General features: G+C 47.2%; 1 protein-coding gene across 3 annotated transcripts in view; it reads left to right on the top strand.

The window, feature by feature from the left end:
- Nucleotides 1-21,942, top strand: part of CORO2B (coronin 2B) — a 188,071-nt gene that overhangs the window by 28,195 nt on the left and 137,934 nt on the right. The window contains exons 1-2 of one of the 3 annotated variants that reach the window (XM_066273090.1): nt 16,331-16,568; nt 16,764-17,028. The exons of 1 other annotated variant lie outside the window; for it this stretch is intronic. In XM_066273090.1, the coding sequence (XP_066129187.1) occupies nt 17,014-17,028 (15 nt within the window). In that variant the 5' untranslated portion in view covers nt 16,331-16,568; nt 16,764-17,013. Of the gene's footprint in view, nt 1-16,330; nt 16,569-16,660; nt 17,029-21,942 lie in introns of those variants that run through there. One more of the 3 variants, XM_066273089.1, reaches the window with a different exon arrangement.

The raw sequence follows: 21,942 nt of genomic DNA, 5'->3' as shown, positions 1-21,942 counted from the left end.
AGATAAAATACAGGATCTCCAGTTAAATTTGAATTTCAGATAAATAAGTGAATGATTTCTTTTTAGTATAAATGCATGTCAAAAATTGCTTGGAATGTATACTTACACTAAAAACTTATTCATTGTCTTGAAGTTCAAATTTAACTGAGCACCCTGTATTTGTATTTGCTAAATCTGACAACCCTGTACTGGAAGCTTCCCCAAAGAAACAAATAGGCTGAAAGCGAAAGGGTAAAAAACCGTATTTTATGCACAAAGGAACCCAAATAGAGATGTGTTGGCTATACTAATATTAGACAAAATAGATTTGGAGTCCAATGTTATTATAAGAGACAAAGAAGGACATTATATATTTATAAAAAGAATTCATCAAGAAGATATAATAATTACAAACAAATATGCACCTGACAACAGGGTCCCAAAGTATATAAAGACAGAATTGAAGTAAGAAATAGACAGTTCTACAGTAATAGCTGGGGATTTCGATACCCCACTCTCAGTAATGTGTAGAATAACTAGAAAAAAATCAATAAGAAAATAGAGGACTTGAACATACAAAAACAGAATGTACATTCTTGAGTACATGTGGGATATTCTCTAGGATAGATCATGTGTTAGGTCACAAAACAAGTCTCCAAAAAATTTAAATTATCCATAATATCTTCTCTGCCCATAATGGAATAAAACTAAAAACTAACAACATAAGGACAACTAGAAAAATAACAAATATGTGGAAATTAACATACTTGGTAATAACTAGTGTTAGTAGGTTGTGGTGAAATAGAACACTCATTCACTGCTGGTGGGAATGTCATCTGATACAACCATTGTGAAAAACAGTATGGTGGTTCCTCAAAAAATTAAGAATAGAGTGACCATATGGCCCGGCATTCCCTCTTCTGGGTATCTACCTGAAAAACTCAAAAATGTTTATTTACAAAGATTATATGCACACCTGTGTTCACTGCAGCATTACTCATGGTGGCCAAGACACAGAAACAACCAAGGATTGATACAGAGTTGGATAAAGAAGATGTGGTACATATATACTATGGAATACTACTCAGCCATAAGCAAAGATGAAATATTGCTATTTGTGACATGGATGGACCTTGATAATATTATCAAAGTAAAATAAGTCAGCCGTAAAAAGTTAAGAACCGACCCTAGCTGGGCAGCTCAGTGAATAAAGCATTGACCCAGCACACCCTGGTCAAGGCATGTACAAGAATGAATACAGTCAATGAGTATACGACTAAATGGAATAACTAAGTGAAGAAATGAGTTGATGCTTCTCTCTCTTCTCTTGCTCTCTCTCTCCCCCTCCCCCCCTCAAATGGAAATAGGTTTTGAAAAGCTAAAAGCTGTATGATTTCACTCTTATGTGGGATATAAAACTAAAACTCATAGACACAGACAGCAGTATGGTGATTATCAAAGGGAAGGAGTTAAGGGGTAGTAAAGGGTAAAGGGAGGCAAATATATAGCAACAGAATATGATTTGGGTGATGGGCATACAATGCAATATATAGATCATATACACTTGAAACTTGAATGATCTTATTAAAAAAATGTACATCCCAATAAATTTAATTTAAAAAATACCCTTAAACAACCAATGTGTCAAAAAAGAAATTACAAGGGAAATGAGAAAATTAGAAAACACTTTGAGACAATGAAAACAAAAAGATGGCATAACAAAGCTTCTAGAATTCAGCCAAAGCAGTGCTTAGAGGAAAAATTATAGCTGTAAATGCCTACATCAAAAAAGAATAAAGATCTCAAATCAATAACCTAAATTTAAATCTTAAGAACCAGAAAAAAGATGAGCAAACTAAACCAAAGCCAGCAGAAGGAATGAAATAATTAAAATCAGAGCACAGATAAACAAAATAGAGACTAGAAAAATAATAGAGAAGTCAATGAAATCAAAAGTTATTTTTTTAAAAAAGATGAACAAAATTGACATACTGTTAACTAGACTTACTGAGAAAAAAGATAATACTTGAGTTACTAAAATCAGAAATGAAATTGGGGACATTACTACTCACTTTACAAAAATTAAAAAGAAGATAAGAGAATATAAACAATTGTACGTAAAAAACTAAATGAGATAGACAAGTTTTCTAAAAGACACAAGCTACAAAACTGACTCAAGAAGATGTACAAAAAACCTGAAGAGACATAAGAAGTAAAGAGATTGAGTCAATAATAAAAAACCTCTCAATAAAGAAAAGCCCAGGACCACATGGCTTTACTGGTGAATTCTACTAATCATTTAAAGAAGAGTCAACACCAGGGGTCCCCAAACTACAGCCCCGCGGGCCACATGCGGCCCCCTGAGGCCATTATTCGCCCCCCGCCACACTTCTGGAAGGGTACCTCTTTCATTGGTGGTCAGTGAGAGGAGCATAGTTCCCATTGAAATATTGGTCAGTTTGTTGATTTAAATTTACTTGTTCTTTATTTTAAATATTGTATTTGTTCCCATTTTGTTTTTTTTTTTACTTTAAAATAAGATATGTGCAGTGTGCATAGGAATTTGTTCATAGTTTTTTTTATAGTCCGGCCCTCCAACGGTCTGAGGGACAGTGAACTGGCCCCCTGTGTAAAAAGTTTGGGGACCCCTGGCAACCTTCTTAAAGTCTTCCGAAAAACAGAAGGGGGAGGAACACTTCCTAACTCATTCTAGGAAGGTAGCATTACCCTTGAACCAAATCTAGACAAAGATGTCACAAAACGAAACAACAAAACAGACAAAAAAAGGTCAATATCCTTTATATCCATTAAGTGATCTAAATTCTAAATAATTGCTCTAATTATTGTTGAATGAGTGAGGGAGAAGTGAATTGTAAGTTAGCACATTTTATTATTTACCCTTTAATAAACATTGTTTTCACCATGTAAGTCATTTAGAAGTACTCCTAATTATACAGGGGGCCTTGACACACCTAAACTAAGCTGCTATGAAATTGTTTAGGGAACAATTTAATTATAGTAAAGTCTTTCGAACTTTCTTCTGGCATAGGTTTGTGTCTCAGTAGATTCAAAGTTATCGATGAGTACAGAGTCACTGTAAAAATGAAGTAGGACTTGAGTTGCTCAAGTCTGTCATTCTCCCAGAGCAATGGCTCCAGTCGTGTCATAGTTCTCTATCTTTCAGCCATTTCCCCTGATTTTGGAGGGAATAAAAACTTCAGAAAGTTTTACGAAATAGAGTGAAAAAAAATTCTGGAGAAAATATTTTACTGGAAATGTTGATGATAAGAAACATTTGAAAACCACTGTAAGCAATAGTAAAGAAAGATATAAACAGTATTGCAGGTTCTATATATATATATATATATATTTTTTTTTTTTACAGAGACAGAGAGAGAGTCAGAGAGAGGGATAGACAGACAGGAATGGAGAGAGATAAGAAGCATCAATCATCAGTTTTTTTTCGTTGGGACACCTTAGTTGTTCATTGATTGCTTTCTCATATGTGCCTTGACCGCGGGCCTTCAGCAGACTGAATAACCCCTTGCTCAAGCCAGCAACCTTGGGTTCAAGCTGGTGAGCTTTTGCTCAAACCAGATGAGCCTGAGCTCAAGCTGGTGACCTCGGGGTCTCGAACCTGGGTCTTCTGCATCCCAATCCGATGCTCTATCCACTGCACCACCGCCTGGTCAGGCAGGTTCTAGATTTTTTTTCTAAAGTGAAATTTTTAGAATCTCTTTCAAATCTATCCTTATATTTAAGACTTTTCCTAATTATTTACTTACCTATTGCTTCATGTGAAAGTAAGTTTTCAAAGTTAAAATTAATAAAAGGTGTCCTTTTGAATTGTGAGTAAAGATAGACAAATATAGCTTTACTATCAATTGAACATGATTTTGAGATCATTTTGGACATCAGTCACAGGTTTCAATAGTTTGAAATATTATTTGCTACTGATACAGACTAATATAGTAATAAAAATTTCCCCCTGTTTTCAAAAACACATTAATGTAATTTAAAAGTATTAATCCATTACTATTTTCCTTTTTTATTAAAAATTTTTTTATTGGCATGAACATATATATGAAATTCAAAACAAAACCGTTTTACTGTCTGCATATCTTTCCCAGCCATTTTAATGATTTCTTTTATTGCAAGATTATAACTGAAAGTGTTTGTTGTACGGGATGGGGGTTGGAATGAAGAATAACCCCCACTCTGGGTGTCAGACGCACTAAGAAGGCCACTGATTGTCTACAGCCCTGAGCAACATTCTCTCGTATGCTTTATGTTTGCCTCACTTCTATCTGGAACCTTCCCATGCAGCTAGAAGTAATACCTGATGGTTCCACAAAACATCCCTTTCCTCAAGCCTGGCTGATTCCTGTGCCACGTGGTCCCAGGCCCCCAGTGGCGATGAGGCAGACCAGGGTGAGATCAGAAGCAGCCTCCGGTGTTAATTGGTGCTAATGAATGCCTGCATCCCCATCTTCCCTCCACCGCTGTGGGGAGGCAGCTGAGAACAATGCCAGCTTTGCACTTTGCATCCTGAAGTCAAGCAGCCTCTGTCCCCAGGCCCTGGGTGCCCTGCATGAACTAGGAGAAGAGGTAGGGAGAAAGAAGATTTTAATACTAAGCTGGTGGGCACTCTCTCTGTGCCAGGGTCCTTCCTAATCACTCTTCATTCGTGTTACTCATGTAACCCTTCATAGCAAGGCAGGTACTAATAGAAATCCCACTTTACAGGTGATAAACAACTTATCTTCTGAGTCCTTGGTCCCTGACCCAGGCTGGGGACAGAGTTTGACCTGTGAGGTGGCTGCCATTCGTTATCCCCATCTGACAGAGGAGGAAACGGAGGTCCTCTTACTCAGAGATGCTCAGTAATTCAAATAAGGTCGCACAGCCAGGGAATAGCAAAGACAGCGTCTGAACTCAGATCTGGCTAATTCTAAAGCCTTATGTTCCTGATTACTGCACAAAATCAGGTGCCCGGTGCTGCGGCATCCAAGAAGAGGCCCTTTCCCTCCCCAGCAGCCTGCAGGGAGTCAGGACCCTAAATGGATTTGCTTCCAGGCCCGAGGTGCCTCATCTTCCTCCTCTGCCCCCTTCCCCACTGTGGCCCATTCCTGATTCACAGGCCTCCTCCATGGTTAAGGGGCAAATTAGGTTTCCTGTTCCTGAATTTCCTTTCCTGTAGGGCATGTGGGGACAAAAGTCATTGTGTGGGGGGGAACCTTACTGCCAGGTGCTCTAGGGGTGAACGCAGCAGGAGACAGGGCTCTGGAGGCCCAGGTGTGGCCTCTCTTGAGGTGGGTCCCAAAAGGAAGCAATGAAACAACAACAACAACAACACACACACACACACACACACACACACACACACACACACACAGGCCTCGCAGTAGCTGGAGGACCTGAGGCCACCCAGGGGGAGGCAGAGCATCCCTTAAAGGACTGGGAGCAGCCAAATCCCACACTACATTTTGGGTCTGACATTTTCTGGTCTTTGAGTTCTATGATATAGTTTTCTTATCTGTAAAATGAACATAGTATACCTATCTCAGGGAGTGATTGTAAGAATTAAATGAAATATGTATTGTCACAAGCTGAAGAATAGTCCTGGCTCATAGTAAGTCCTACAGAAAGGTTGACTATGATCATCATTTGTTATTATGAATCTAGTCCCCAGTGATCAGGCAAGGGGGCAACCCTGTGTGCCCTCCAGCATCAGCCTGGGAGCCATGGGGGTACAACTGGAGGCTGAGTACAAGCACTGAGTCTTCCAGAAGCTATCATGCCACTGCCCAGCTCTGTGACCCAGGGCAAGTTGCCTGTTCTCCACCCCACCTCCTCTTTCCCCTCTTCCCCAACCCCATGCTCCTGTAAAATCCATGTTAAGATTTAAATGAAATAATGTGTCCAGAATGCTTAACACAGTGCCCAGACATAAATGGTGGCTATCCTATCATTATCACTACTTGCCATTTACTTTCTGAGAGGTTGTCATGGGGATGGGAACAAAGAACAAGTATTGTCTTGGCTTCTAGCTAAGGACATTGGGACTCAAAAAGTCAAAATGACCCACCTGAACTCCCATGAAGATTTCTGCCACAGTTGGGATTTAAAAACAGTAATACCAGTCTCTTATAACAAAAACCAGCTTGCCCTCTAAAATAGTCTCTGTAGGCATTAGTTTGTATATCCCAGCCTGAGACCTGGGGGGGGGGGGTTGCCCCTAATTTTTAACATAGATTATTATTATTTTTTTAAATTTTATTTTAATTTTATTTATTCATTTTAGAAAGGAGAGAGAAAGGAGAAAGACAGACAGAGAGAGAAGGGGGGGAGGAGCAGGAAGCATCAACTCCCATATGTGCCTTGACCAGGCAAGCCCAGGGTTTCAAACCGGCGACCTCAGCATTTCCAGGTTGACGCTTTATCCACTGCGCCACCACAGGTCAGGCAGATTATTATTTTTTAGATTAGTTTTAGGTTCACAAGAAAGTTGAGCAGAAAAGGCAGAGCTCCCCATGTAGATACAGCCTCCTCCAATATCAATATCCCTACTAGAATAGGAAATTATTATAATCCATGAACCTATACGTCATCATGACCCGAAGTCCATAGTTTACAGGAGGGTTCATTCTTGGTGTTGTATGTTCTGTGGGTTTTGACAAATGTATAATGACATGTATCTACCATTACAGTAACGTACACAATAGGTTCACCGCCCTAAAACTCCTCTGTGCTCTGCCTACTCACCCCTCTCTCCCCACACCCCCAGGCTACTCCTGGTCATTTTATTGTCTCCGTAGTTTTGCCTTTTCCAGGATGTCACACAGTTGGAGTTGTATAGTATGTAGCCTTTTCAGAGACTGGCTTCTTTCACTTCATATTATGCATTTAGATTTCCTCCATGTCTTTTCGTGGCTTGCCAGCTCATTCCTTTTTAGTGCTGAATAACATTTCATTGTCTGGATGTACCCTAGTCGAGTTATCCATTCACCTGCTAAAGGACATCTCAATTGCTTCCAAGTTTTGGCAATTATGAATAGAACTGCCCACTACTATAAATACATGTGGAGGTTTTTGTGTGGATGTAAGTTTTCAATTCCTTTGGGTAAATACCAAGGAGTACAATGGGTAGATTGTACAGGGAAAGTATGTTTAGTTTTGTTAAGAAACTGCCCAATTGTCTTCCAAAGTGGATGTGGTATTTTGCATTCTTACCAGCAGTGAATAAGCATCTCTGTTGCTTCTCATCCTTGCCAGCATTTGGTTTTCTCACTGTTTTGGAGTTGTGCCCCCATTTTGCAGATGAAGAGACTGAGGTGCAGAGAGGTAAAGGCTTTGCCCAGGCAGTGGCAGGTTGCCCTCCCACTCCACTTCCTTCCTACAGACATAATTCTCAGTGTGCAGGCCAGTGTGTGTTCTTTAGCTAAGGAGTCACCTTCCCATGGGTTCTGTGCCCTTCCCAGCAAACAGGCTTGGGGACGGGTCTCATCTGCAGGGACAGGCTACTCTGGTGAGTCACCTGAGCAAACAGCTGTGCAGAGATGATACTGGAACAGGGCCAGCCGTTTCTCTTTCTCTCTGTGGATGGCTGGGTGGTGTAGTAGGAGGAGCTGGGTTTGGAGTTGGAAGTGAGTTTGAATCTTACCTCCGCCACTCGCTAGCTATGTGACTGCCTTCAAGTCTCAGCCTCCAGGTCTCAGTTTTCCATCTTGAAAAATGAATGCAACTTAATGGGGTTGTTGGGAGGATCGAGGAAGATTTGGCATATAAGGTACCTGCATGTAACACAGCAATGACTTAGACCATCTGTGTTCATAAAGGATGTTGGTCTGGAGTTTCCTTTTCTTGTAATGTCCTCGTCTGCATTTGGCCTCATAGAATGAGTAAGAGGCAACTGTGGGTCTTGATTAGGAAACTCTAAGACATTGGGGAAAACTTCTGGGTAGGACAAATAAGCCAGAGTCTTCACATTGAGACAATGTCAAGGACTAGAATGATGAGAAGAAGCAACATGCCCACAAAGGTGGCATGGTCCAAGGTCCTAGGGAAGCCCATGCAAGAAAGTAGGGGTGCTTCTAAGCTCTCTTCTTCTCCCCTGGGGTCTAGCCCATGGAAGCTGTGCCTGTCTGAGCCATGCTGAGGGGACGCCAGGAAAAGATCTGTGTCCAAACTGACAGAGCCCAGGGAGGAGCCAGGCTGACCCAGAGTCCAGTCTTGTTGCCATCATTGCCTTTCAGGATGACCTTGGGTTCTAAGCCTCCATTTCCTCATCTGAAAGATGAGAGAAACCCCTTCTAGGACTGCAGTGCAGACAGACTGAGACCATGGATCAAAGCTCCCAGCACAGGGAAGGTTCCCGACTGGTCACTTTTTGATTCTTGATCTGGGGTCTCCATTTCTGATGATGGAAGAAAACATTAATCTTCGCACTTCAAGGGTCCCCCAGTAGGATTTTGGGAGGAAGATTTGGGAGAATATGAGAGGAGATAATGGATGGCTGACACCTAAACGCTGTGCCCCAGGCTGTGGTAGAGGCTGGGGACAGAGATCCGATGGTAAACATCTGTTAAAGAGCTGCCCAAGAATGTTTAGCTGGCTTCTTTGTGAGCCCCTGATGGGTTGCCTTGCAATACCATAAAATCCTTCTCAACCACTCTCTGTCCAGCCACATGGGCCTCCTTGGGCTCCTTGTCCCCAGACATCTACAGGACTTCTCTCCTGGCCTCCTTGGGAATATACTCAAGTATCATTGTATTAATTAGGCCTCTCCTAACCATCCCAGAAATGCCCCCACCTTACTCACTTTACCCCTTACTTTGCATCAGACTGAGCATCCCATGGTATGTCTTTACTTAATAATTGCTTTGCACATCGCCCCCAACACACCCACAGAACAAAAGCTTATGGAGGGGCACAGATTTGGCTTTGTTTCCACCTGTATCTCCAGATCCCAGCACAGTGACTGGTACAGTAAAGATATTGAAGCATGCCTGACCAGGCAGTGGCACAGTAGATGGGGCATCAGACTGGGACATGGAGGACACAGGTTGGAGACCCCAAGGTCGCCGGCCTGAGCATGGGATCATAGACATGACACCATGGTCACTGGCTTGAAGCCCAAGGTTGCTGCTAGCTAGAACCCAAGGTCGCTGACTTGAGCCCAAGGTCACTGGCTTGAGCAAGGGGTCACTTTGTCTGCTGTAGCCCCCTGGTCAAGGCACATATGAAAAAAGCAATCAATGAACAACTAGGGTGCCACAATGAAGAACTAATGCTTCTCATCTCTCTCCCTTCCTATCTGTCTGTTCCTATCTGTCCCTCTCTCTGACTCTCTCTTTGTCTCTGTAAAAAGAAAAAAGAAAAAAAGAAAAAAGATATTGAAGCACAAGTTAAAATTCAACTATGTTACCTTGGAGGCAGCAGTGAAACAACAACTCCTCCGTATTGGTTTTGCTGGTTTATAGAGCACTTTCTCATCTGTTATCTGACAGGGTGCTCAACATACCTTATGATATCAATCAGTAGTTCTCAGAATTCCCTGGAGGGCTTATTTAAGGAGAATGCTAGACTCCCCCCCCCCTCCAGAGTTTCAAGTCAGTAAGCCTCGTGTACAGCCCCAAAATATGCATTTATAACAAGCTCCCAGGTGGTTTGGGACCTACACTTTGAGAACTGATGTAGGCTTTACCAAAGTTTAGATCCAAAAGGATGCAAGGGCTGGAAATTTGGGTCCCAGGCAGCTATAGATAAGGGTCAGCTTTTGCCCTCTTTTGGAGGTTGGCAGCATGACAGGCTTTTTTCTCTTCCCCTCCTTGGCCAAACATTTTTCATCTTAAAAGATTTGCCAGTTTGATAGTTCTTAAATGAATGAGTTTCTGTAATTCTATTCTACAGATGAGGGAGCCATGGTTTGGTTAGGCTGTGGAGCGTTGGTAAGCCACATGCTCATATGTGACAAAGCCTGAGCTAGAACTCAGGGCTCTGGGTTTCCTCCTGGGCCTGAAAGAGCCCTCAATCCAGAGCTCCCAGCTCTGTGAAGAGCACAAAGGTGGAGTCAGACCTGGGCCCCAGGCCCACTCTGCTCCATGTTAGCTGTGAGCATATGCAAGCCATGTACTCTCCCAGCCTCGTTTCCTTTTCTGAGAAATAAGGGTGATCAGAGCTGTTTATTCTAGCCAGGCTAGAATATTATGGGGACAGAATAGAAGGCAAAAGAATTGGATGAGGGGGACAGTGTTGATTTCTAATAACAGCACTTATGGAGTAGATATACTGCCCCAGTACTTTCTCCCACTTTCATTTCATTCAGTCTCTGAAGCCAGTGTTACTTCATCACCATGTTGGAGAAGAGGGGACTGCAGTCCAAGGAGGTCAAACAGCTAATCACACAGATAGCATGGGGGGGAGGTGGGATTTGAACCCAGGAGTGACGCTCCAGAGCCAGGTGCTTCACCACTACATTATATGAGAATGGACAGTGTTTCTGGAGCGCATCTGTCTCTAGGTTGCACATGCAGGGTTGACAGTGAGCCCAGTCAGAGCAAGCCATCGGTCTTCCCTGTGCCTAAATGTGCCTTTTTTGCCACCAAGTCACCAAAGAGAGCTGGAAGAGCAGACCTCTGAGGGAAGCCGAGCCAGGGTTCCCCCACTGAGCTCAGTTCTGTGACTCCATCCTCCATTTCCATATGCGTACATACACCTATGGATACACAGGATCCCACACAGGCTCACACAAGCTCACAGAGTCAGGAAAGGAAAAATACCCTCATGCCCGGGTGAGGGCATTCACAATTACAGACGTGGCCCTCAGAGGCCCAACACATGCCTGCTGTCAGGAGCTCCCCCATCCTCACCCCTTGGATACGCAGTGAAAGGTACGCTGGCGCTGGGCCCGCTTGCCCCAGCACTCCCCCACGCTAAACCAGGATTACGTGTGTCGTACACTGCCGTGGAGAGAGGGGGTGAGGGATGAAGAAAGGGGGTGAGGAAGAGTAAGACAGAGAAGAGAGACAGAGAGAGACACATCCACAGAGATAAGGAGACGGAGACAGAAACACTCAAGGAGATGAAAAGGGCAGGGAGACAAAAATAAACAGATATAATGGGAGAACAGAGCTGGAGGAAAGACAGGAGGAAGAAGAGAAACCACAAAAGTCAAGGAGAGGGAGGGAGAGAGGAGAGCCCACAGCAAGGAGAGGGAGGGAGAGAGGAGAGCCCACAGCAAGGAGAGGGAGGGAGGGAGGAGAGCCCACACCAAGGAGAGGGAGGGAGAGAGGAGAGCCCACAGCAAGGAGAGGGAGGGAGGGAGGAGAGCCCACACCAAGGAGAGGGAGGGAGAGAGGAGAGCCCACACCAAGGAGAGGGAGGGAGAGAGGAGAGCCCACAGCAAGGAGAGGGAGGGAGGGAGGAGAGCCCACAGCAAGGAGAGGGAGGGAGGGAGGAGAGCCCACAGCAAGGAGAGGGAGGGAGGGAGGAGAGCCCACACCAAGGAGAGGGAGGGAGGGAGGAGAGCCCACACCAAGGAGAGGGAGGGAGAGAGGAGAGCCCACACCAAGGAGAGGGAGGGAGAGAGGAGAGCCCACACCAAGGCATAAAGAGCAGTGGAGGGAGTATGCAGGGGGTGGAGGGGCAGAGCGGGAAAGTTACACAGAGGGGCATCAGGGCAGCTGTGAGGAAGGCAGACATGGAGATTTGAGGCATAGAAATGTGGGTGCAGCAGAGAAACAGATGGGGTGAACCTGGTGGTGGAGACATGTAGAAGGGAAAAGAGGTTGAGAAAACAATTAAAAAAGAGAGAAAGACAGAAAAGGAGAAATGGGACCAGGAGATTACATAGAGAAAAGGGGACTGAGCAAGGCACATGTGCTGGAATCACCAAACTAAAGAGCCTGCCCCGGCCTCAAGCAGCTCATTGCCCAGCAGGAAGTCAAACACACAAACAGGAAATGATAAAAAAACAACAATGCCTAAGTGCAGACAGAAGGAGGCTCAGGGAGTTACACCTGGTCATGGTTCCAGGAAGGCTTTCTGGAAGAGGTGACATCTGAAGAAAGAATGAGGAAGAGTCTGGTAGCCACTGAGGGGAGTGAAAGGCAAGAGTGTGATGAGACAAGGAATGTGGGCTGTTTGGGTCTCACCGTGAAGACAGCAGGAGTCCCCAACAGGTTTCTAGGAAGCAGATCTGCATGTGCTTGTTTGGGGTGCATGGCCTGCTGAGGAGAGAATGGATAGGTCAGCACAGGCAGGAGGACCAGTCAGGGCCACCCAAGCAAAATGAAATGCTGCGCTAGGGCAATAAGAGTAGAGACGGAGAGGAAGGGAAGGAGGATCTGAGGGTAGCCAGACCTGCAGGGCTGGAAGACTGAATACCTGCCAGTCAGTGGAAGGTAACGTGTGTCCTGGGGCGGCCTGAATGAGGCAGCCAGTGAGGACTGGAGGAGCATCTTTCTCCTGTGGGGCTCCATGGCCTTGGCCATCGCCTTCCAGCCCCTGCTAAAGTGCGTCATCCACCTGTGGTCTGTTGTGTGCTCATGCTTATGGGTCTTTCCTAGGAGGCCAAAAAAATAAAACCAACAACATTTATTAAAGAGTTTATTTACTGATTTTACAGAGAGAAGAGAGGGGCAGAGGAGTGAGAAGTATCAACTCATCGCTGTTTCACTTTAGTTGTTTATTAATTGCTGTCATACGTGCCTTAAACAGGAAAGCCCAGGGCTTTGAACCAGTGACTACAGCCTTCCAGGTCAACACTTCATTCACCGCACCACCACAGGCCAGGTGGAAGCCAAAAACTTTTTGCAAGCAAGAGCCAAGCCCTCTTCACTCTGTGCAAGGCCCCTTCACCGAATATGGGGCCTGAGCAAATGAACAGACGGGGCAGAGCCTGAGCTCAGGGGGCCTGATGCCTCCCTTTGTGGTGCTTGGACTTGAGTTATTAAGATAGAAGCTAAAGATGCCTGCCGTGGCGGCCTTATTGATTGGTTGGGCAGCTATCCAGCATCTCTTTGTGTTAGCTACTCCTAGTGATGAGAGAGAGAGAGAGAAAAAAAAAGACTACACATGGTCACGGCCCATCCAAAAATACAGACAAATACAATTTTGATAATTATAATACAGTGTAAATCAGGCCACCATGGAGGAAGTGTCAGGAGTGCTACATGGAGAAGGTGACATTGAGCTGGGCTTTGGAAGAGGAATAGGAGTTTGCTACATAGAGAAACGGGGAAAGGCACTGGAGGCTGAGGAGGGAGCCTGGTCTAAAGCAGAGCCACGGAGCGTCTAGAGGAGACCCGAGCTCCTGCGGCACACTCTTCGGTCCTCCACGATGTGTAATGCGTTTCCTCAGCACCCCTCTGGTTCCACCTGCAGCTCAGTAGATGGTTGGAGAAAGCTCAGACTAGAGCTGACTACATCCCACCCAAGTAAGTGTGTGTGTGCACAGGTGCGCGTGTGTCCATGCATGGGTCGGGGGGTGTCTTTCCACTTTTGCCCCAGGACATTCTCCAAGTGAAAGTAATGTGTTCAGGGCAGCCCTCAAACAGTAGGGAAGAGAAGCCTGTGGATAAATGCCTGTTGACTGACTCCTGCAGCCCATCTTGGACACATCCCAGAGGTCTCTGGGGAACTGGCCCCCTTTCCTCCAGCAGTGACCCTGAGGACACAATATAAATCCAGTCTGTACATCGGCTCTTCCTCCTTTCCCGGCTCACTGTCCACCCCCAACCCACTCTTTCACTCCTGCTTCTTGGGACGCCTTCCAATTAAACCACCAACATCCAACTCCTTTCTCAGGCTCTGCTTTGGGAAGTCCAAACTGAGATGGGCCATGTTTCTGGGGACCCAGAGTGTGAGGTGTTGTGGTATAGACACTGCTCCATAGAAAACGCACACATTTCTGAGTGTTTTCTACAGGCCAAGCTCTTGACTTGACAAGGGCATGCAGAGTTCTTTGAGAAGGCCTGTTCTCTTCCGGACCTCCATTCTGATTCGAGAGATGTGACAAGAGGGGTGAGCCAGCATGTGTGAGGGATCAGAAACAGTTTCTTCCTGCCTTTGGAGCATGTCTTGTGGGTTGTGGGCAGCAGACTGATGTTCCTAATTACATTTGGCTCAAGCTGATATTAAGTATTTTTCTCATTCCCAGAGCTTACAACACCGGTGGATGGTGGGGAAGGTGCCAAGAGGCATGCTGGGTAGCTGAGGATGACAATCTTGGATTTTAAACATCCATGAGAGATAGAAGTTGACAAGTCACAGGCATGGGGAAAGGAGGATTAGTGTCCTTGAGTTGCCTTTTAATAGCTTCTAAGGCAGGGGTCCCCAAACTTTTTACACAGGGGGCCAGTTCGTTGTTCCTCAGATCGTTGGAGGGCCAGACTATAAAAAAAACTATGAACAAATCCCTGTGCACACTACACGTATCTTATTTTAAAGTAAAAAAAACAAAATGGGAACAAATACAATATTTAAAATAAAGAACAAGTAAATTTAAATCAACAAACTGACCAGTATTTCAATGGGAACTATGCTCCTCTCACTGACCACCAATGAAAGAGGTGCCCCTTCCGGAAGTGCGACGGGGCCGGATAAATGGCCTCCGGGGACCGCATGCGGCCTGCAGGCCGTAGTTTGGGGACCCCTGTTTTAAGGACTGGAGGGTCCTGGGAAGGTCTTTAGAGGCATCCTCCTGGCTTGAGGCTGACCTAACCAGGACAATCTGGACAGGGACTGTGACCACTTTTGAAGGTCTAATCTAAATTTCTTCTGCTGCAGGTGTAAGGTTTATTTTGATTGATTTGCTTTTGATAGTAGTTAACATTTGCTTAGCACCTATTGAGTGCCCAGGGGTACACACTAAGAAATGATATGCCCTTGTGCTCAGGATGCTTCCCAGATCGTGGTCTATATTGACAGGAAGCTCATGAAAATCAGTCCAGACACTCACATCCAAATGCAACAGGTGGAACCAGAAGGGCTGGTGTTGTCAGGACTCTGGCAAGGAGGTGGGATGGTGAGAGGTGAGGAGTGTTTGGATTAGTGCAGAAGGATAAGGAGGGGATTCTTGGCAGATGAATGAATGATGTGGTCAAAGGGATGAGGTCCAGCATGGGAGTATACCTAGAAGGTGCCTGAAGCCTGTGGCAACATCATCTGCTACCCAAAGGATTTAGTGAAGCCACTCAGGGTCCTCATGTGTGACACCAGGACTAACAGCCATCTGTCTAGCCCCCAAGACAAGTGGGAAGTTCAAACAAGGCAGCCAATGGGAGTGGCCCTTGAATGCACAGAGCCAAAGTACAATTCTGTCAAGCCACTGTGTGATCTTATGCAGGTCCCTCCCCTCTTTGCTCACTCATCAGCAAAAGGAGGATGGTAATTCCTTCCTCATACTGCTGCGTTTAGGATTACAAGAGGAATGCAAATAAAAAATAGCATGATAATCCACAAAGCGCTCTACAGAAACAAATTGTTATTTCTGTAGTGTAAAAAGTGTGCTTCTTGAAGGCAGGCATCAAGTCTCCTCTCTATTCCCCTGGCACCTTGCACACACAGGTGCTCATCCACTGCGTGGAGGCCTTTGTCGTGTGTACTTAATTGTGGTGTAAAATCTCGGTGTATCAGGAAGCCAGGATTTCCTGGCTTGCTGAGAGGTGGTGATGCATCAAAGAGCCCTGCGCCCTCCATCTCCACGCTCTCCTCCCCAGCTGAGTCTAAGCGTTTCAGTATCGGCTGAAACCGGTTCTGCTCAGGTACTCCGACGGGGCCTCCCTGCCAAAGACTGGCAGGGTAGCCTTTAGGTGATTGTTTCTCAGGTCCCTGCAGCAGCTCCAGGATATGAGGTGACCCAGGTCAGGATAAGTTCACCGCACAGGACGCACCTGTATTCCCACCCCCACCCCCCCACTCCTCCATCAGCGCTACACCAAGGGTAGTGTAGTCACACCTGGGGCAGGACCCATCCCGTCTCTAGAATGCATCTTTTATCTCAAGGGGTACGGTGGAAAGCTTGTGCGCCGTGGAACACGCGGGCGTTGGGAGAAACGCCTGGGGGCAGTCCGGTCGCGTGCCCCTGTCTAAGTTACTTTCCATTCTAGTACTCAGTTTCTTCCTGCATAAAATTGACTATTATCCCTCTGGGCCAGCTAATTGCTTAGAGAATTAGGTTCAAACGATTGCTTCCACAACCCCATTCCGCGCCCCCGTGCCTGGTGTTTGTGTGAGGAAGGGCCGCGGGTAGACCTCCGGGACTGGCGGCTGCCACGCCCCTCTCCGTCCGCGGCGCGGCACTGGAGGCCCACGGGCCGACTTCGCAAACCTCCAGGGGGCGAGCCCGGCGGTCTTCTCGGCCCACGCGGCGCCTCGGCCGTCTAGCATGTAATTTTACCAGCGTTCCCGGGCCAGCGGGGCACTGAGAACTCGGGTCGCCGCCCACTCCCCCAGCCAGCAGGTGCCAGGACCCTGCTTCGCCCAGCCGTCCGGCGTCCGCGGGCCTGAAGGGGTTAAGGCCGCCGGCCTGGGCGCCCGGCCCGGGCCCCGAGAGCGGCAGTGCCCAGCGGCCAGCGATCCAGCCCGTAGGCGCGGGGCAAGGCAGCGGGCGGGCGGGCGCTTCCTCCTCCTTCTCTTCCCTCCGCCTCCTCCTTTGTAGCGAGTTCCCGGCCCCTCTTCCTCCCCCCGCCCCCCAGCCCCGGCCCGCTCCCTCTCTCCCTTTCTTCCTGCCTCGCCTTCCTGCAGCGAAAGAGGCTCATCTATTATAAATGCACATTCAGGGCTGACATCAGCGAAGAGCGGCGGGCGAGCGCCCACGAACGGTCCCTGCGCGCTGCCCGCCCGGAGCGCGGGCCCCCTGGCTGGACTGAGCCTCCCGCCGGGCGCGGAGAGCGCGCCCAGAGCCGCCCGGGCCGCGAGCGCGCAGAGCCGCGCGGGACCCCTCTCCGCCGTCGCCCGGGCCCCTCGTGGACCGGGGCCATCGCCCCCGCACGCCGCGCCCGCGCCCCCGCAGCGCTCCGGAGTTCCTGCATGACTGTCACAAAGGTAAGCGCTCGGGACCAGCGGGCGCCTGCAGCCCTCCGCCTCGGCTGCAGGGGGGCGCGGAGGTGTGGGTGTGGGAGGGGGCACTGGTGAGGGGAAGGTGCAGCGTACGCTTCCTTAGCTCCCCCAGTCGCTCTAGTCGCTCCGGCCTCCCAAGGACTGCGGAGGGAAGGGGGAGGATGCTGCTTTGGCAGCCGCTGTGGTTTGGACAACATCCCTCCGCTTCGGCCCAACCCCAGGACTGCATTTTTAACCCTTGTTTAGGATGCTGCATTTTTAACCCCTGGAGAACAGTGTTGGGCAGCTCCTGGGTGACCCCCATCGGAGCGCGCCGCGGGGAGAGTCGCTGGCAGGGACTGATACAGGCAGTGGTGTGGGAATGGGTTTGCTGCCGAGAGGAGGCCACGAAAGGGAAAGCCCACCGCACCTGCCGGCCTCTGCTGCCAATCCCGGGTACTCTGTCTCTGCACCCACGCCACTGACTGGAGAAGGCGCTCCGCAGTCCCGGGAGTTGCTACTGGGGATAAGAAAGGTTCTGAGGTGCCAGCTTGAAGATAGGGTCAGGGAATGTGATGGGGGAGGGTAAGATACACATCTTGGCAGCACCCATATTGAAGGAGGATTCTTGGACCTTGCCATAGGGGCCCAGGTTTACTGGAGAGATTTCGGGGCTTCTCTGTTGTGAGGAGGAAGGAGTTAAAAGGAAAGGAGACAGGGTAGTGTAAAGTGCGCAGGATTAGTAAACTCAGGATTAGAGAGACTTGAGTTTACTTCCCAGCCCTATTCAAACCCCTGGGCAATCTTGGCTGGGCCCTTCTGCTTTGGGCCTCAGTTTCCTCTTGTGGAATGTAAGGGTGATAATGTGGATTCTGGGAGTTATGTTGGGCAGTTGAAGAACCAGTAAGATCAAGGGTGTGAACCCACACTTCGGAGAGAGCCCTATCACTGTAAGAAGCTCATAGCCTAGTCTTGGCCTTGCGTTTAATGATCGATGCACCCAAGGCCAGACTCCAAATAGCTGTCCAGCTGGTTCTCAGAGTTGGAGAGTTGGAGACCAAAGTGGGAAGGGTAGTTTGTTTGTGGTCAGAGCAGTGGACCAGATGGAGGGTCAGCTGTGGAAGCAATGGGAGGGGTGGTTCTGGCTCCTTCTGATAAGCCAGAGGCTACCCATGCCCCCACGAGATCTGCTACAAGACAACATATTCATTTGGGGGTTTTGGGCTCAATTTCCAAATCAGGACTTGGAAACACTGTAGGAAGATGAATGTGGGGGCTGAGGAACTGTCTATCTTACTGACAGGCTGCTTTGACCCTCTGTGGGTAGGATGCTTAATGTTTTGAAATGCTACAAATGCCATTCAGCTGGGAAGGATTATTATTAGTAAGGTTATTAATGTCAAGACGCAAATTGGCTAGGGAAGAAAAGTAATGGATGGACCTGGGTGAGAGATAAAGGGTGTTCAATTTGTAATACTAGCATTGAGCTTTGACTCGGTGCCTCCCCTGTGCCTCTTTACATATGCACATGAGCTCAGTCTGCCTACCTATGCAAGAGGCCTACAAGGTACATATGTTTAGTGCCCTTTAGCAGAAGAAGAACCTGAGACTTGGAGTAGTATAATGATTAGCCTAAGGCAGTGGTTCTCAAAGTGTGCGCCAGGACACACTGGTGCGCCCTAGAAGATTTCCAGGTGCGCCGTATGGTATTTCAGAGAAATATGTGCCTGTTGGGGACCAAAAAACCAACAGGGTTTTTGTAGTTTAGATTTTGGGGGGACAGAGGTGTGGGAAATTGGCTGTAAACTGACAGTCTGCCCAACCCCCCACCTCACTTGCCTGATTAGGTTGCAAAAGGCTGTTAAGCTGTGGTGCTGGATTGTTTACACTACCCCCCACCCTGTTCCCCCGGAAAGACTGGAGGCAAGTTTCTTCTATCCTTTGTTTGGTGTAAAGTTAAGATGATATGTATGGTGGGGGTTTTCTGCACTCAACACAATTAAGAGTAAAAAGAGAGGAATTCTTCAATGTATTGACGAGGAAATGAGAGTTTGCCTTTCAGATATATGCCCAAACATTGAAGAAATCTCTAGGACACATCAAGCTCATGTTTCTCATAAACACAAGAATGGAAAATTTTAACACATTCACGCCAGGACCTGCCGAATTTACTAAATCTTACTAAGAATGTATCTCTATATATAAAAAGATAACTTTTTTGGCCCTGGCTGGTTGGCTCAGCGGTAGAGCGTCGGCCTGGCATGCAGAAGTCCCAGGTTCGATTCCCGGCCAGGGCACACAGGAGAAGCGCCCATTTGCTTCTCCACCCCCCCCCTTCCTCTCTGTCTCTCTCTTCCCCTCCCGCAGCCAAGGCTCCATTGGAGCAAAGATGGACTGGGCGCTGGGGATGGCTCCTTGGCCTCTGCCCCAGGCGCTAGAGTGGCTCTGGTCACAGCAGGGCGACGCCCCAGAGGGGCAGAGCATCGCCCCCTGGTGGGCAGAGCATCGCCCCTGGTGGGCGTGCCGGGTGGATCCCGGTTGGGCGCATGTGGGAGTCTGTCTGACTGTCTCTCCCCGTTTCCAGCTTCAGAAAAATACAAAAAAAAAGATAACTTTTTTGTTGTTTTATTATTTTTTAACCCCTCATTTTTATGAATTCTAAAAAGCATAACTCAAAAGTATCACATAAAAATGTTTTTTAATGTCAGAATAAATTTAATTTTGTCATATTTATTTCATTTAATTTCCATAAAAGCACGCTTGGACTTTATATTTTTTCTTTAATATTTGACTTAATTATTATATTTCTCAGAAATTTGTATATAGTGCGCTTACAATTATTTGTAGGATTTTAAATGTGCCCCGCTGACTTCATAAAGCTTGAGAACCACTGGCCTAAGGTCACACAGCACATAAGTAGCAGAACTGAGGTTTGCCCTGAGATCTGTTGTCATCCATGGCCTGTGATCTTTCCATTGCTGTGCACTGTTGAGCACCCTGGAGACTGGGGTATTTCCATGATAGAGAGTCACTACTTGGAGGCCTGAGGTAGGGAGTCCATGACAGTGGGTACTTGTTTGTTAAACCCACTGGCCACTTGATATTCAGTCCTGGCCTCCTGATATCCAGTGATTAATCACTAATGCTCCTCCTTGTTTCCCCCCACCCCCACCTCTTCTGTATGTCTCCCTCTTCCTGCTCTAACCAATGTGCCATCAGTTTAAGCCAGCTCAGGGGATTAAATAAAATCCCCACCTTAACCCTATCTTCTCTCTCCTTGCCAGCCCTTCCCAGCTAGCAATGTTCCTGTGGGAAGGCCAAAGGAACAGGTGGGATGCAGGAGAAGGGGCTGGGTACAGTCCTGCTGCCTGAAAGTCTGCTGGAAGAGGTGACTCTGAGTTCTAGAAGAAACCACAGCGCTCTGGGAGTCTGAAGGGCTAACATCTAGTCCTAACTTAGTCACTGTTAGGCTATGTGACCTTGAGCCAGTCAGTTCCGTGTCTAGGCCTCTGCTTTCCCATCTGTGAAATGAGGAATTGCTTTTGATGATGTCTAGGGTCCCTTCTGCTGGGACTTGGGAACAACTTTGACTTCAGCAAGGAAGTCAGCTCTCACACAGACTGGGGACTCTGTTCCTTGAGAGGTGGTCTGGTTCCAAGACAGATACAAAGAAGAACCCTGAAGGACATCTGGGAGGCGAGAGTACTGCATACAAACTGGGCGTGGTAGGCAGGAGAGGGCGTGGCTTAGAGGGTGAGACCACAGCCCCTCGCTGTTCCTCCTCCAGGCACAAGGTTGTCCTTTTCAGGGGAGCCTAGCTTCCTGCCCCTCGGACTGAGCCCTGTGTCAGGCTCCCTGTTGGCGAAGGCCTAGGGTCAGGTGTGACTGCAGTAGATCGTGGTCTTGTTAGCACAGAGAGCCTCAAAAGTGGAAGAGAGGAAATCAGAGGGGCAAGTTGCTAGATGGTCAGTAGTGCTTCCTGAAAGGAGGTGGGCCTCTGTTTTCCATTTACCACCTTGCCTCTCATACGTACCCCTGTTCTCCTCATTGTAGGTCACAACTGGGGAAGTTGCATATAAAGCCCGGGTTGGGGGCGGGGGCAGAAGGGTTGGGGAAAGGAATCTAGCCTAGGTCAGACCTACAGGGGCTTCTGCCCGAATCAGCACTTGGAGATTGTGACCTTCTAGCCTGGTGGTCATGATGTTTTAAACTCTGTTTTATTGTATGTATTTTAATAGGTTACCTTTGTTCCTTTATGTAATGAGGAGAAGAAAGGAAGAGAGAGAGAGAGAGAGTCAGTTGAGGGAAAGACAAGAAGCAGCTTCCCAGACCTTGATCATCTATAGGAGATCAAAGCTCCACCTCCTTCTAGTCTTAGTCCATATTCTTTTATAGGACAAGTCAGGGCTGAGGGAGTGAAGGCTGCTTTCCTAGTAACAAGATGATTTTATTACAAAAATGATTTTATTCTTTGAGTTCTTGTGCCTGCTTATTATAATTTTCTCTCTATTCCATTTCAGTTATATGCCAGACTAGCAATGCTTCTCCAGTTCTAAATATTAATTTCTAAACTGCCATCAACTAGAAAAACGGAACAAGTGTGTTAGCACTGTGTGGAGAGTACAAGTCAATGGGCTATAAGAAAAGCCTGCAAGCTGCAATGTAGGACTTGACAACCTCCTTTTTGCCACTCAGTGGTCCTTTGGCGTGATTTCCTGGCTTTTGTCTATGATGTGAGAGAGATGGGGCTTCTAGGTAAGAAAGGTGGTGACTTATAGTGACTGAGCTTTCTTGTTCCCAGGTGTGCCTTGTTAGGTTAGATGCCAGTGAACTTAGTGCTTTCCAAGTTCATGAGTCTAGTATAATGAGTCTGCTATCCAGGAATCAAGTGCCCTGAGCAGCAGGAATGCCTACTGCACT

This window comes from Saccopteryx bilineata, chromosome 4 (assembly GCF_036850765.1).
Source record: "Saccopteryx bilineata isolate mSacBil1 chromosome 4, mSacBil1_pri_phased_curated, whole genome shotgun sequence".
NCBI lineage: Eukaryota > Metazoa > Chordata > Mammalia > Chiroptera > Emballonuridae > Saccopteryx > Saccopteryx bilineata.
This window is presented reverse-complemented; position numbering and strand designations above follow the sequence as displayed.